General features: G+C 35.3%; 1 protein-coding gene across 16 annotated transcripts in view; it reads right to left on the bottom strand.

The window, feature by feature from the left end:
* Positions 1–17,118, bottom strand: part of picalma (phosphatidylinositol binding clathrin assembly protein a) — an 85,712-nt gene that overhangs the window by 16,093 nt on the left and 52,501 nt on the right. For 4 of the 16 annotated variants that reach the window (XM_056466785.1, XM_056466784.1, XM_056466791.1 and 1 more), the window contains 7 exons: positions 12,489–12,641; positions 6,812–6,895; positions 6,487–6,567; positions 3,931–4,038; positions 1,382–1,510; positions 964–994; positions 772–871 (listed from right to left, as the gene is read on the bottom strand). In XM_056466785.1, coding sequence (XP_056322760.1) covers positions 772–871; positions 964–994; positions 1,382–1,510; positions 3,931–4,038; positions 6,487–6,567; positions 6,812–6,895; positions 12,489–12,641 — 686 coding nt within the window. The remainder of the gene's footprint in view (positions 1–771; positions 872–963; positions 995–1,381; positions 1,511–3,930; positions 4,039–6,486; positions 6,568–6,811; positions 6,896–12,488; positions 12,642–17,118) is intronic. The other 12 variants (XM_056466787.1, XM_056466790.1, XM_056466793.1 and 9 more) reach the window with 8 other exon arrangements.

Genomic DNA, 17,118 nt, shown 5'->3' with positions numbered 1-17,118 from the left:
AATAAAATCTGTCATCAAAAACAATTCTGCTCGCTGAAACACAAAGTTATGGCCAAATTGTGGGCAAAATCACCTCGGAGTGGATGAAAACATCCCCAACAGCACATAAGGGTTAAACATCATTTGGGATACATTTGAAGAATAAATCCACAGGGCTAATTCTGATATCTAAAACAAAAGTTATAGAGAAAACTATTTTTCTCTATAAGATAAATGTAATTGTAATTACACACATGAATTTGATATAAAATCAAGTATATACATTTGCACTAAGAAACTGCTAAAGTTTGGCGTTATGCGAGTATAGAATGTCACACTTGCTGAGAAGTTTACAGTTAATGATAAACGCAGATAAAAAAGGAAATGAAATGAATCAATGAGTCAAAGTTCCAATGACATGATAGTGAAGCAGATTAAGCAAATGTTTGCAGAGATAGGCGAGTAAAACAGTAAACTTCCTTATCCATTGACAATCAGACACCTACAAAACAAATGTTTGCATTTTGCTCTCCATTCTGTTTCTGTACGTCATCCAACCACAGAATGATATTTTGGCCAGATGGAGTTTTTTTTTCTTCTAATGTACAGCCTTTTAATTTTAAGAGATATTTGCCTTTATAGACAGCAGATAGTGAGTCAGTTCACTTGTGTCTGGAACAGAGCCTGTGTTTGAGAATCTCCAGCTTTTGTTCATCTACTGGTTTATGACAGCTGTTTCTAGCACAAGTTTGGTTTGTCCGAGTCAGAGAAAGCACACATTGTTGGCCTCACCATGGTGGCAGGATTCCATGTTGTAGTCGGAGCCGTCTTTGGTTGCCAGTTTGTTCCTCCTGTTAACTTCTTCTCCCCAGGTTGACTCCAGTGGATGTCACTAAGGAGGAATACAAGAAACAATAATGATTATGTTAACAAGGTTTATGAAACCAAAGAATTAGGATTGGACGAGCAGCAAAATATTCATACTTTTTTGCTGTTCCGTTTCCAATACCGAGATCTGGAAGAAGCAGAAAACTGGTTATTACACCCTCCATGGTGCAGTGCAATATGTATACAAGTCCCTGGATCAATAAACAACACTAAAGTCGCTGTTACTATTTATTATAGAATTCAGTGTACAATGTGGGTGGAGACTAATAGCATTTTTAGTTTTCATTTCCATGTTTGCTAGGCTTTTTTGTAAGGCAGCAGAATAAATGCAATAAACTATTATATAAGATAGACGAAAATCTTCCTTAAATTTTAAACTAAATTTCTTCTTTGTAATACTAAAATAATGCTGTTGACATATATATTGTATACTTCAGTTTCAGTCTAGTTAATCATGAACCCCCAAGTAACAAAGTTCTTAAATTGTTTGCTGTAACAAAAACATGACACTCACTGCCCACTAGGTTCGCCAGTGAAGAATCCAAGTCATCGGAGACCAGTTTGCCAGAGAGTTGGGTGCTGAGCGTCAGGCCCTGGTTAGGAGAGGTCACTGTGGGTTTCAGGATGCCACCTAAAATATCATCTTAAACAAACACATGACAGGGAATGGGAGAGGGACAAAAGACAAGGACAACAAATACAAACACAAAAAGCACAGTTAGGTCTGGGTGGAGCGCGAGGCGGCCGCCCTCACAGCAAATGTTGCAGGACTGAAAGTGAAAGAATGTGGGTAAAACCTTGTGAAGTCAACTCACCCAGACATGCAGTGCCATGCAAAGCCAGCGGGCCAAACAGATCAAACCACACAGTGAGAGGAGAGAAAGAGGACAGAATGAGGAACATCCTAAAACATCAGCTTGTTGATATTATCTTACATGAGGATCACTTTTTAAAGGGCTGGTTCACCTCAAGATGAATAATCTGTCATCTATTACTCGCTCTCATGTTGTTCCAAACCAATTTTGGCTTGGGTCATCATTAATTTTAAATATTATTCACATAAAAATGTTCAAGATGTTTGAAAAGACAAATTAACTGGTTTAATAAAAAAAAAAAATCTTTATATGACAAAGAGATTTGGAAAAATCAAACCTCATGGGTTCTTTCAAAGGATCAAACATGCTGCATGGGTTAAAATGATTCACGCAAATATGTTCGAGTTAAGATGACTAAATTTACACTGTAAGCTTTTCTTATTGATTAATGTTTATGTGTGAAAGAGTGGTAAAAAGCGAGCACTTTCTGCAGTAAACTTAAATGAAACCACTTCAATTTATGTCTGAAACATGAGTTTGGGTCAAGATGAACATTTCTTTTGGATCTGTAATGACATTTAAGATAAGCTGAAGTCAATTTCATTAATGTATCATATTTACATGTAAAACAGTATGTAATTCTTTTTCTCCAGTAAAAATGTATCTTTGCTCAAAAAAGGAAAGATACAAGTAAATAAATGCTACATTTTTGTTTAATACGAAGCCTGTTTGATTGCGTCACCGGAGTGGAAGTATTAAAGTCTGCATAAACTGGAAGTTGCAGCAGACTTTTATTTTTGTATGATGCCGAAATTGTAATTGAAATGGAATATTGAGTAAGGGGTGGTGTTTAATTTTTGTGCTCCTCCTATCTTTCACTCAGAGAAAACTAAGCATTGGAGCTAAGCATGTTTGATATAAGGTTGGTGGCTAATAGGGTTGGGTATCGCTTGGGGTTATTTCGATACCGGTGCTAAATCGATACTTTTAAAACAGTACTAGTGCCAAAACGGTGCCTGAACCGATACTTTTGAGCCACAAAATTATGGTGAATGACTCAAGAAAAATCTTTTATTTGACAAAAAAAACTATTACAATCATTTTAATTGAACAATATAATTAATAAGTTTAAAGTAAATATAAATTCATGTTTTATATATTTGAATTGCATTCATATATTTCTTTTGAGCATTTGTTTGTTAGCATGAATGCAAGATTTAAATTATGCAATTACAGTATGCATCTTACTACTAACCTGTGGACAGGCTGTTATCAAAAATAAAAGTGAACTCTTTTTTTTTTTTTTTTTTTTTTTTTCTAGGGTTGGGGCTTGTGAATATGTTTACATGGACATCAGTAATCTAATGATTTGCCTTATCTGAATAAGACAATAATATGATTAAGGTGTTCACGTGAGCTGCTTTTTGAATGTTCCTTTCAGAGTAAAATCGGAGTATTGGTGTCCATGTCAACAGTCAGTGAAAGTGCCAGATGACGTCTAAACGTCAGTGAAAGTGTCAGATGAACTAATCTAAACTGAACTTAAACTCTGAAAACTGAACTACACTTTTAATTCACTATACTCTTCTATGTGAAGCTACTTTGACAAATTACATTGTAAAAGCGCTAAACAAATAAAGATGAATTGAAATGTCGCAAGCTGTCAAAGACAGTGCATTCCCCTGCCTTTAAGTTGATTCCCTGTGCCCTCAAATAATGGCACCGGGTTTCGGTACCAAACCCTAGCGCCTAAGCATTTTTTGCCTAAGTGGTCAAAATGATCAGAGAAGGACATCATTTACCTGTACAACCAATCCAGAGTGGAAATTATTGGCTAGATTTGATTAAAGATTTAAATTGCACGGTTTAATTGTTTACTCTAAGACTAACAACATGCAAATGAAACCTTTTCATATCATGCAGACTCCATGATTTGTTGGTAAAGCAAGCTCCAAACATGCAATAGTGAGAACATTACACAAAAGAGATTAAGCATTTAAACACACTATGATCTCTTTTCTTATAACAATACCACAGCAAAAAATCTATAAAAAAAGGCATATAATAACCTCTTTTACATATAAAAAAACATTTTCACGTGCTAGTTCGGCTCTGTTAGCTCAAGTGTGTGCCATTATCGACTTCATAAAGGCCCTGAAAACACACTTTCTTTCAGCACTGAGATGGATGTGAAGCATCATGTGAAAAGCTTTGAGTGAATTAGCAACTAGGTTAACTTGTCTCTTACCAGCAGAGTCTGTGCTGTTGGCGACCGACTTATTGCCGAACACGGAGTCAAAGTCGACATTAAGGCCTGTGGAACTGGGAGGCTGAGCGGCGGGAGGTGCAGAGAACCCTGTGTTAGAGGAAACAAGGTCAAAGCTAGAAAAACACACCACAGGCTGCTTCACCTACACACAGCTGAGTGCTGGAGAGATCAACGTTTCAATGGGCGCTTAATGTTACCTCTGGTTCACGTGTGATGGATAATTGCAGTCATTAATTCAAATGGATCAATTCTGTTGTAGTTGACAGGCTTCCAGAAACATCAGCTGTTTGACTGGGGTCGCCCACAGCAACTTACTTGTATAGGTGTTTCCACATGTTTGTGGATTCAAAAGCTAACTATAATCATGTTAGCTCATCTTCGTTTTCAATATACTTGTAAAGGTTTCACCTAGCATTATCCACCTTTAAGATGACCAAAGAAATTTGTATGAAAATGGCATTTAAAATTCCTTTAAGCTTTTATGTAAAAAATATATGGTTACTAAAACATTTCTTTAAATACCTTTAATTGAAGAGTTACAATGTCACTTTTTCCAAATTTTTATGTTACAGCCTTATTCCAAAATGTGTTAAATTCATTTATTTCCTCAAAGTTCTGCACACAATACCCCATAATGACAATGTGAAAAGAAATTGTTTGAAATTGTTGCAATTTTATTAAAAATAAAAAATCTGAAAAATCACATGTACATAAGTATTCACAGCTTTTGCCGTAAAGCTCTAAATTGGGCTCAGGTACATTGTTTCCACTGATCATTCCTGAGATGTTTCAGCAGCTTGGAGTTCACATGTGGTAAACTCAGTTGATTGGACATAATTTGAAAAGGCATACACCTCTCCATGTAAGGTCCCAGGGTTGACAGTGCATGTCAAAGCACAAACCAAGCATGAAGACAAAGGAATTGTCTGTAGACCTCCGAGACAGGATTTTCTCGAGGCACAAGTCTGGGGAAGGTTACAGAAAAATTTCTGCTGCTCTAAAAGTTCCAATGAGCACAGTGGCCTCCATCATCCATACATTGAAAATGTTTGGAACCACCAGAACTCTTCCTAGAGCTGGCCGGCCATCTAAGCTAAGTAATCGGGGAGAAGGGCCTTAGTCAGGGAGGTGATTAATAACCCAATGGTCACTTTGTCTGAGGTCCAGCGTTCTTCTGTGGAGAGAGGAGAACCTTACAGAAGGACAACCATCTGTGCAGGAATCCACCAATCAGGCCTGTATGGTAGAGTGGCCAGACGGAAGCCACTCTCCACCTGGAGTTTGCCAAAAGGCATCTGAAGGACTCTCAGAGCATAAGAAACAAAATTCTCTGGTCTGATGAGACTAAAATTGAACTCGTTGGAGTGAATGCCAGGCGTTACATTTGGAGAAAACCAGGCATCACTCATCACCAGGCTAATACTATTCCTACAGTGAAGCATGGTGGTGGCAGCGTCATGTTGTAAGCATGTTTTTTAACAGCAGGAACCGGAAGACTTGTCAGGATAGAGGGAAAGATGAATGCAGCAATGTACAGAGACATCCTAAATGAAAACCTGCTTCAGAGTGCTCTTGACCTCTGACTTGGCCGACGGTTCATCTTCCAGCAGGACAATGACCCAAAGCACAGCGCCAAAATATCAATGGAGTGGCTTCACGACAACTCAGTGAATGTCGTTGAGTGGCCCAGCCATAGCTCAGACCTAAATCCTATCGAACCTCTCTGGAGAGATCTGAAAATGGCTGTTCACCATCATTTCCCATCCAACCTGATAGAGCTTGAGAGGTACTGCAAAGAGGAATGGGCAAAAATTCCAAAAGACAGGTGTGCAAAGCTTGTGGCATATTCAAAAAGACCAGAGGCTGTAATTGCTGCAATTGTTCACATTGTCATTATGGGGTATTGTGTGTAGAATTTTGAGGAAATAAATGGAAAAAAAAGTCTGCAACATTAAAAAAAAAAAAAAAAAAAAAAAAAAAAAAAAAAAAAAAAAAAAAAAAAAAAAAAAAAAAAATCAAAAATGAATAAACATATTTGGAAAAATATATATATGCTTAAAAACCCACACACGCATATATACATACATGCATACAGCTACTTTCATAAGAAACAAATTCACAGAGAATGTTCATGTTAACAGTATATTGAAATATCTGTTTATTTTCCAAAACAGCAAATAAGAGAAAATGAGGGAAATAAACACGAGTTATGGATGTGACCAAAATAAATAAATAAATAAATAAATAAATAAATATGTGAGTTTACAGTAGACAACATACTTTGTAGACAACATAATTTTATCTCCACAAATGCCATTTTCTTTCATGGCAAGGTTAAATTTGCATGGAATTGCTCAAACAGAGATTAATTGCAATGGTCCATTATTGATTAGGCTAAGTTAAGGTAACCTCATGTTTGCCTCATGAATGGACGTCAAACCTGTTGCTGCCAGCTCAACAAAAGCAAAGAAAGGACAAGAGACAGCTGAAGAATACAGAAAGAAAGAGAGACAGGGCCGAAGGGACGGCACTCACCTCCGAATAGTCCAGCTACCGTGGAGGGCTCAGAGTGGAAAAGAGGAGTGTTAGGATACGCAGCCGGAGAGCAGAACGAGTCTGACAGACCCAGAAGAAAAGCACAGGACAGACAGAAATGCAGTTAGTGAAGTCTGACAGGAATATACAATTAAAACAAAATACAACAATGGCAGAATATTTGAAGCCTGACAACTAAAGTCAAGAACGTGGAATTAAAACAACACAAGTAAAGGAATAAAGTGGGGTAAACAGCACTCAGAAGGGAACCACGGGGAAAGGCCACTATGTTTCCTGAAGTGAGAAAACATACATCACGCTGTACCTGAGAGGAAGCAGCCCATCCCAACAGGGGGCTCGACAGGGGACGCAACAGAAGAGCTTGAATCAATAAAGGGATTGTAATTATCTGGAGAACCAAGAAATGAAATTGGCATCTGGGATTTATTTTTTAAAATCTTAATGCTCTAAGGATGTGGGAAATGCAAAAAGGGGAAATGGAAGACCATGGCAGGTTGCAAAGCACAAGAAAGCAAGGTTTTGAGTAAGGTGGTCAAGAGATCATAGAAGAAAGCCTCTGAAAAATCATGTGTAAAAAAAAAAGTTAATCAGGAAAGTTACAGGGATAGACGTTCAACCTGATGTTGTTGCTGTAGTTCTTTTTTCTTTCTTGTTTTTAAACCCAAAAACAAGAAAATGCATTCAAGGCTGCATTTACACTGCATGGTTCAAGTGACCCAATTCCAATTTTATTTCTCCCATGTGGCACAGATCGGATTCGGCCCATGTACGTGTAAAAAGGAAAAAATAATGAATCACGTGGATTTCGATTTAGGCAAATCAGATTCAGGCCTTATTCATATGTGGAAATTTATCCGATTTGAATCAGATCCAGTGTTGCCAACTTTGTTGTTATATTTAGCGACTTTTTAGACCCCCCTAGTGACACATTTTCAAAAAAAGCAACTAGCGACATATCTAGCAACTTTTTTGGGTGTTACTAGAGATTTTTATAGATTCTCATGTGTCCGTACAGTACCATTCCTACTCTTCTCCACGAGCTGCGAGTGATGCCATCGGCCCCTCCCCCACCTCAGAGCACTGACAGGTGGCCCAGTCCTTGTACAGCAGTCTCTCCCTCCTGCAGCCCGAGAGCAGATCACCCCTCTGCGTACTGACGGCAAATGATTTAGCACCGCGAGTGTGAGGTATTTCCCTTGTACAGTCAAACCAATCTGTTTCTCCTTTGTTTTAAATTTAACTTGACCATTTATTCTTTTCTTGTTTACGATCACAGATATTTTAGTGACAGTTTCGGAACTTTATTCCGGAGTTTATTACATCTGAGAGATTGCTGCAAATTCACAACACATCTATACTGATGTACTGTATTCAAACAGCAATAAATTGAGTTAAATTGACATGCATACATAAGCGTGGTGCAAATATAAATACCCCTTTATTACCCATAGGCTGCTAAACAAACAAAAACTTTTTGATATGATAATGCAGTAATATGCAAATTAACGTATGATGTAATCTAGCAACATATACTGTAGCAACTTTTCGGGCAGAGCTTAGCGCCTTTTCATTGAAAATAGTTGGCAACACTGATCGGATCAGTGTGCCTGTGTCTGCAGTGTAAGCGGGTAGATCGGATTTTCACCTGCCAATGAGAGTCACACGCAATTAAAAACCTTATTGGATGACAAACTCTGCTGAAATCTGTTCCGAAATGAAGTTGTCAGAGTCCCAAACCTATACTAGAACAAAAAAAAAAGCATTTATATTGTCATAAACTACAAGTAACATTATTCAATCATGTTAGCGAGCAAGCGAGTGAGAGAGAGAGAGCACAAAATCCGTCATGTAAACAATATTTAAAACTGTTGCATACATCACACCATTGACATTATATTAAGAAGCCTACTGGAAAAAGCCTACACTAAAAGAAGATGGCCAAACGAGAACTTTTCTGTCGTAAACGATAGTAAAACAACATGTCAAAAAAAATAAATAAATAAATTTAACTGCGGCAAAAAGATTAAATACAGGAATGGAGAAAAGGGGTCAGTCAGCACGGTCATTGAGTCTTGTTATTGAGTGCAGTGTAAATGAACGAAAAAAAACAGATAGTCACAAAATCGGAATTGACCATCAAGATTTGCAGTGCAAATGCGTCCAAAAACATAATAATAATTGTGTTTGCAATTAATAATAATGTAAGTTGCAATTAGTAATGGCATTGAATAGTGACTGATATTTCTGGGCCGCGTTTTTGGACCCAAATCTGTTTTTATTGCGTTCATTTTATTATAGTTCTTTAGTTTTATTATAGTTCTGTAATGAGTTTTTTTTATTATTTGTCTTCAGTGGCCTTTCATGAAAGTGTAATGAGACTGTTTATTCTCAGTGGTGTGAAGTAACAATTTACAAATACTCAAACTACTGTAATTGAGTAGTTTTTTCAGCAATGGTAATTTACCAAGTAGTTTTAAAAATGCATACTTTTACCTTCCCTTGAGTACATTTTTAGTGCAGTATTGGTACTTTTACTCCTTTACTTTCTTTTAAACTGCAGTCATTACTTTATTATTTTCTGTTTATGGGGATTAGAAAAATATATCCTGCAATTCCTGTCCAATCCAATCGCACATAGAAATTAAATCGCATCATACTGAAGTTCCTTAAGACATGAAGCAAACTGTTTGGAAGCATTAAAAGTGTTCAAGAAGATACTTTACACACATTGACCCAGAAACGGTTTAGAATGTGACTGATGAGATGATGACAGATGTTTACTGTATGATGACTTAAATGGCTTTAAACAATAACTTAATGCACTACAGAATGTTACATTTACACACACACACAAATTACACGTAAACGAATCAACCTTTCCCAGTGTAATACTCACTACTCTTGAGTACTTTTAAAAGGGCTACTTTTTACTCATACTTTGAGCAATATTCACAACAGATACTTTAACTACTTGCACTACATTTTTGGGAAAGTAATGGTACTTTTAGTTATGTCTCTGGATCAGTGGTCAGATGACGATCAGAATGACATGAAACTGATAACTTGTTGCAACAAACATAACTAAATTTACCTCAGCAAAGAAGTCACATTTTTGATCATCTTGAGTTCTCACAACTTGCACACCTTTTCTGGTAGTTTTGGATTTTAGACTCCGCCAATCTCGAAACGTGCAAGCATTTGTGAAGACTGACAGGCAAGGTCAGAATTTGTATTAAATAATGGATTATGGTTAAAAAAAATTATGTTTTTTTTAAGCAAACCCTATTATATACACTCCAACAACACAATTTTGGTCACTATTCACGGCCAGTATATAGAGACAAAAAGGAGCATACTTTTGTCCCCAAAAAGGGCATACAGCATTTAAACAACACCAGGGTCAATAATTATTATTAATAATCATTTTGGGGTAATCTAACCCATTAAGTGTGGGCAAAAAGGACCACCAAACTCAAATAGGGGGTATGTATATATAAGGTGTTTATATCTTAAGCAGTTAATTTGTCTTTCTCACTCTTGATCACACTAATGTATTCCTACCAGTATTACTAGATCACAGAAGCATGTCACCATATTACAGCTGTACAAACACAAACAAGCAACAAACCATCTGTCCATCACTCTCTCTCTCTCTAATGCGTTATTGTTCTCTCTGAGAACATAATAAATAAAGTCCCAAGCTGAGAACAAACTCACAGAGGCTAGACCTACTTTATTGTTTTTATACGATTACAGTAAAGCACACAAACACTGACTAAGTTTCAAAACCTAGGCTGTGTTCAGAATGCTAGACTACCATACTTCTCTTATCATTTAAGATGCATATAATACATGAATTAAAATTATATTACCTGCATCTGCTAAAAACAACAGGAAATGGCAATGACAAAATTGTTTTGATCTAAACACCAATTAGACCGCTCTAGACTAACTAGAATTAGATTACTTAGTTTGTTATTGTTTGCTTGATTATGTATGAATTCATCAACATTACTGTATTTTTTGGCATAAAGTTACGTTTTTATTCTCATTCTTTGTATTAATATTCTGAATAACAGAAGTTAAACAATTTAATGATACAAATATTTGCAGTAATGATAATGAAGTTATAAACAAACAATTGATGAACAAACTACAAATGAACCCAATTCCTTGCTCCTGTGGACTAACTGGATTAATTCGTTTCATTTCTTCCATGTCAAATAATAATACTGTCATTTAGTGCATTTTTAATGACATTTCTTTTTTATTTTTTATTTAGTTTTGTAGCATAACCAATACAATATTTCAGCTTAAAAGGGAATATTCACTGCCAATCGTTTCACTATTTTTAAACAATATCAAAAGTAACAAAACACAATATAAAAAATTAAATAAAGTAAATAATAACGATAAAATAATAATAATGTAAACAATATTAATAACAAAATTTACACAATTCGGGGAAGGTCAAATATGCACCTAACAGTCAAACTCAATATTAAATTATATTAATTCTTTGTTCTTAGACTGAAGAGGAGACTGTGAGAGAAAGCTTACTGTTTAATAAATAAGAAAATGCACACCATGCAGATTAAAACCAAGCAATTAATTGAAGCTTCTACAAAATCTGGATCGAGTAACCTTACATATTCAGTTCATTAGATTTTTTAATGACATTTATTGAAAAAAACAAAACGTTTTCCTTTGTGACAGAAAAATCAGGACAATTTTACCAAATATTGATGTCTTAACTCTTACACTGTACAGAGTAAATATTAACTAATTTGTTTGCAAAAAAAGGCCACTTTTTTGCCATTTTATGCAACAACAAAAAAGGCTCTAAATGACATTATGTTAAAGAGCCCCTATTACAGGTTTTTGAAAATGACTTTCTATGCAGTGTGTAGCACATCTCTACGTGAATGAAGACAAAGGTTTAAATCTGAAAGTGCACCTTGTTTAAAAATACTGATTTTTTAAATAAAAGAGTCGTTTAAATGATTTGACGTTTGTCCAGATCTTTTGCCTGTTCATATCGACGTCGACAAGAAACAATACTAAATTTGAACTACTGGATCCAGTAAAATGTGAACAGTAAAACGTGAGAGTTAAATGCTTTGTGCTCGCAATACCCTGCTCTTTGTTGCTTTGGCCACCATTAGCTGTTCTTCAGACACTCTGCGCCATCTTTGCTTTGCTTTAATGCATTCCTGCATTGGGCTTACACAATTACTCTGTGCTCTGACTACTTCTTGGGTGTTTCTCTCACTCACGCTAAATGCAGTTGACCAAACACAACAGACTGGTTCATCGGACCAAACAGTGCAGATTAGCATCACGCTAAGAAGGGGTTTGGGAACAAATTAATTGCTGAACAAACCATATGGGAGTCGTTGAGATAATTTGGTAAAAATAAATGCATATTATGAGACAATTAAAATGTTTTTTGACCTTGCATGCATATCACCTAGTGTTGGAGACCCCTAAAACCAAAATATGACTTTTTATATTGCATAATAGGGGCTCTTTAAACCTGAAAGAAACGTCATCAGTGATTTGAAGAATAAATTAAAAACAAGCTAAGATAACTATGATCTGCTAATTCTGATAACTGCGAATATTTTAAGTGGTCTACATTTTTTTTCCTAATCTATTTTAAACAGATATCATTTAGTCTATAATGAAAGTATCTTTTAGACTAGTATTTTCGTCCATCAAAAGTACATTCAAACTTCATCATCTAAGTAGGCAGCTCACTAGGTTTTGAGAACACAGCCAGTTTGACCTTGACACACACACACAAATTAGATACGGGAAGGGTTAACTGGAGTCACATTGGTTTTGCCCAGCGGGTTTTGTACACTTGATGCGGTGGAGCATTCAGGACAAAAATGAGAGTGTAGTGAAACCAGACCGGCACGCAGCAGGTGAAAGAAAGCAAACAGTGCACTACGTGAGAGAAAAGAACAGCCTTTTACCACCGAACATTTCATGACTGGGCGTCCTAGAGGAAAAACTAACAGCATCTGAAGACACAACAGGCAGATGAACAGGATCAACAACTGGCTTTGTAAGGAAAGGATTTAAGTTTGGAATGGAGTCGTCGGCGGCCTCTGTAGACGTGAAAGGATCTACATGGCCAAAGACAAGACAGAAACAGAAGATAACAGGAAGAGGGTTAGAGAGAGAGAGAGAGAGAGAGAGAGAGAGAGAGAGAGAGAGAGAGAAAGAAAAACAGACAGCATGCAAATGGAGACCAACAGACAAATGAGCTGGAGTTTGTTTGGTCTAGACTTTTAGGATGTAAATAAGTCCTGGATTGAATGAGACATCCGACATGGCTTGTAATCAGAGCTTGACAGTTTTTGATCACCAGCCACTGTGGCTAGTAGTTTTTCAACGTTACTAGCCACTCGCCATTTTCCCTAGCCACAATTTTCTTATTGGGAAAATATATTTATTTGCATAAACTTGATTTTGGTCTGCTAAAATTACTTGATTTAGATTATGCGTTATGTCCACATGCCTCCTTAACTTTTTTTTTTTATATTTCACATGACTTTTTAGGGCTCAACACTAAGGATTTTCCTTTTTTGTCTGGCCACACCAAACTAATTATTTCCTTGCCACAAATTTTAAATAATGTGACAAAACAAGTTAAATATAGCAGTATACATACACTTTTTAATGTTCTCAAAAAACAATAGACATTTAAAAAGATTCTTCTCATTTATCTAAAACATCGTAGTCTGTCCAGGCTAAAGGTCCCAGATCATCAGGTAACTATAGATAAGTATAGAGTTATTTCCTTTTAAAGCAATGTTATTGTAAAGGATGATAATTAAATCATATTAACAACAATAACTGCAAGCAATAGAAAGCAAGTAAAAAAACATTGTGTGCGATAGTAAAAGGATGATCGCATGCACATGGTTAACGTTAGGCCTAATTATAAGCTGTTCAAAGAGTGGAAAAAGCAAAAGTGGCAACAGCCGCTGCATACAAAAATATGGAGATTTCTTGAAAGCAGCAGGACTCTGGGTGCATAAGCAACGTTTTTTCAAATCTATTTCAAAGAGAAACGATCGCAGTTGCATTTCCAGGCACGGTTGTTTTGCGTAAGGAAACGGGAGCTTTTAAACAATCCCGCGCATCACATCAGCTGCGCCTCGCAGGTGAGTGAGGATCGTCTGTCTCATCACCTGATCATCCTCTTGCTCTGAATTCACCTGCTTTCTTTTGTAGCACAAGCAGTTATCAATCGTGCTGATTTTTGGTTCTAAGTGCACATTTGCATGCATATTGACAAACGGTCTTAAACTAAAATTCCAATCTTTAGGGACGAGGCAGCTCTGGCAATTTAAAAATTATTTTAAATAAAGCCAAAGTGGCTAATGGGGGTGTCTGTCTAACCCGCCACAGCTGAAATCTACCCGCATTTGGCACGCTGGCAGGTGTTAATGTCAAACCCAGAAATCCGTAGATTTTTAGCCCATCATTGAGTCTATTTATTTACTTGTGTAAATGTGTGTAAATTTATATTTATTCAGTTTTTAATTTAATTTCAGTAATATTATAGACTAATATGAACATTTTCATATGATTTATTTAAAATGCTGTTTGTAAAGTAATATTTTCTGTTTTTTAGTAGATGTATTATACGAGAGACCTGCTTTGTTTACCAAATAAGCGGATCTAATTGGATTTGCCTTGTAAACATTAAATATGAGTTCAAAAGGTATTATTTTTTATTTCATATATAAAGTCTTTAGTTACGATACTCCCAAAATCATTCTGTATAAATGTGCAGATATATATATATATATATATATATATATATATATATATATATATATATATATATATATATATATATATATATATTTTTTTTTTTTTTTTTTTTTTTTTTTAATTTAACGCAGAAATAGCAAAAAATGTCCACAGATTCTGTCTGGCCCTAGTTATGTGTCAAAGCTAAATGAATACAAATAATTAATTTATGGCAGTAATAATCATTATATAAATGATTATTGTTTCTTAATCACAAACAAAATGACAACGCCAATGGTTCAGAACAATGATTTGAAGCTTTAAAATTGTTCTACAAATAAAAATGAAACAAAAAAAATAAAAATTAAAAATGAACATAAACATTAAAATAGTGAATAAATATATTTTTATACTTTACTAAATACAGTTTTGCAAAAATAACATGATATTTAATAAATAGCAAGTGTGTGTATATATATATATATATATTCATAGAGAAAGAGAGAGAGAGCCTCGTTTCATCCAAGTTGTACTATGTAAATATACACATTTAAATCAAAAGTGAATCATATATAATTAATATATAATATATTAAGACTTTTAAGTCAAACTAAAATTAATAATAACAATAATACAAGACATAAATAATATTATTCAATACAACTTTAACATGGAATTTCCGAAATATTTACAGTAGGCATGTTCTTTAAAAAACAAATGCTTTCTTAAAATCTTGCCCAAAATCAATGTGAAACTCCAATGTGAAACTTTCTTCTTTAAAAAAAAAAATTTACTGTTGTCATTGACAATAGTTTTATAAAACTTTTTTAAAATTTAATTTACATTTCCTTTGATTATATAAAGCACCACGTGTAATATATGTTCAACCCCAGAATTAACTCATAATGGTGTAAAACAACACGAGGTGGAATAAACACTTACAGAATAATAATTTTAGGTGAGCTACACCTTTAAAAGCAATCGGTCATGATGACAGCACTCTGGTGTTGAAAAGCATAAAGCCTACTTAAAACTCCAAAGAGCTTTATCTCACATCAAGATAAGCCAGCTATAAAGGTTGCTGAATGTGTTTTACGCAGTATAATCTAATAAACACCCATAGCTGCAAGCCTTTTCTGGATCCGCCTGGCTAATACCGGAAACCAATATTATATCAGTTCCACAATGTTAAATATCATGTTCTACACTCCATTAGCACTTTCGGTTAAAACAACTCTCGTTAATCAGATTCACCAATTAAAAGGGATTTAGACAAATAAGATGCACACAACAACAACATGTTTCTTGAAGTTTCCCGTAATGTGATGTGTTGACGCAATTTCAAATGAAACGAAAATAGGGTGGGGCATATCAAGTAGCTCGTCCCCTTTAAAACAGCCAGTGGCATTTGGTTTACACTACAGCCTTGCCAGCTTTGAGCATCTAAAATACAGCGTTAAGGAAATATTCCGCATACGTTTTATGGTCTGCATTGAATTGCGTATATGATCTGCTACTGTCTCAGGGCCAGAGGAGATTGTGAGTGTGTGCGGTTTATGTGAAAATAATGCAAAACCAGATTCATTCAATCCTATTGACTATAAACTTAAAACAGTCTGAATCGTTTATCCCTAATATAGTACACATTTTTGAATACCCTAGTTGATTGTATGCTGACTGTATGAGTGTGCACAATGCAGTTTACCCCTCAAAGCTTGCAGTAGATAAAGTAGGAGAGTGCATATGAACATAGCACACTTCAACATCTTTTTTGTGGTCCTCCCCGCATTACAAACAAACAAAGCATTCAATATCAATAGTGTCAGCTACTGTTCATTATTTTATTATTTATATGTGTTCAGTAGAACCATCTGTATATTTGGCGCTCAGTTAAAGGGATAGTTCACACAAACACAAAAATTCATCATCATTTATTCATCCTCCACTTTTTCCAAACCTGTTTGAGTTTATTTGTTCTGTTGAACAAAAAGGAAGATATTTAGAGGAATGTTGGGAGAAAAAAAAACAAAACAGAAACTGACTTTTATAGTATTTCTGTTGCTAGTATGGATGTCAATGGCAGTTTTTTTCCCAACAATCTTCAGAATTTCTTATTTTGTGTTTTACAAAAGAATAAAATACATAAAGGTCTAAAAGTAGCTCGTAAATACTGAGAAAATGTTCACTTTTTAGTGAACTATCCCTTTAAATATGAATATGTAAACAATTTTAGCTATATCTTTTAGGGGTGGAGCACTTCAGATACTACATTTGATTGGTCAAAAGACCTGATTAGAAGCTGAAGTATGCAGTGACATCAAAAAAGAAAAAGGTTTTGAATGCTTGTACAGTGGTCGCTCGTTAATAGCGGGAGTTACTTTCTAAAAATAATGCACAATAGCCAAATCCGCGAAGTAGTCCGCTTTATTTCTTATAATTATTATAGATGTTTTAAGGCTGTGAAACCCCTCATTACACACTTTATACACTTTTCACAGACAGGCATTAATATTTTCACACTTTTCTCTCTTGTTTAAAACACTTAAAGTTAAAAAAAAAAATAATAAGTCCAGTATTATAGAATGAAACTAAAGATCAAAACCATTTGATCTTCATTTATTTATTCTGTTACAGTGCCCTACAGCTGCCTAGCTTCTATCTTCCTTTAGCATGTCCGGAAGTTCAACTTTTTGTGCGATGGTTAGCATCTTCCCCTGCCTTTTTGGTGCTACTGCAGGTGCTTTTGACAGTGCAGAAACGACATTGTAGGGAGAAAACTTGCAAACACACAGTTCAGCACTTCAGATCACACTGCAAGCAATCGAAGATTTATGCAAG

Source organism: Danio aesculapii, chromosome 10 (genome assembly GCF_903798145.1).
Source record: "Danio aesculapii chromosome 10, fDanAes4.1, whole genome shotgun sequence".
Taxonomy (NCBI): Eukaryota; Metazoa; Chordata; class Actinopteri; order Cypriniformes; family Danionidae; genus Danio; species Danio aesculapii.
Note: the sequence above shows the minus strand (reverse complement) of the source record. Positions and strands in the feature narration are given on the sequence as shown.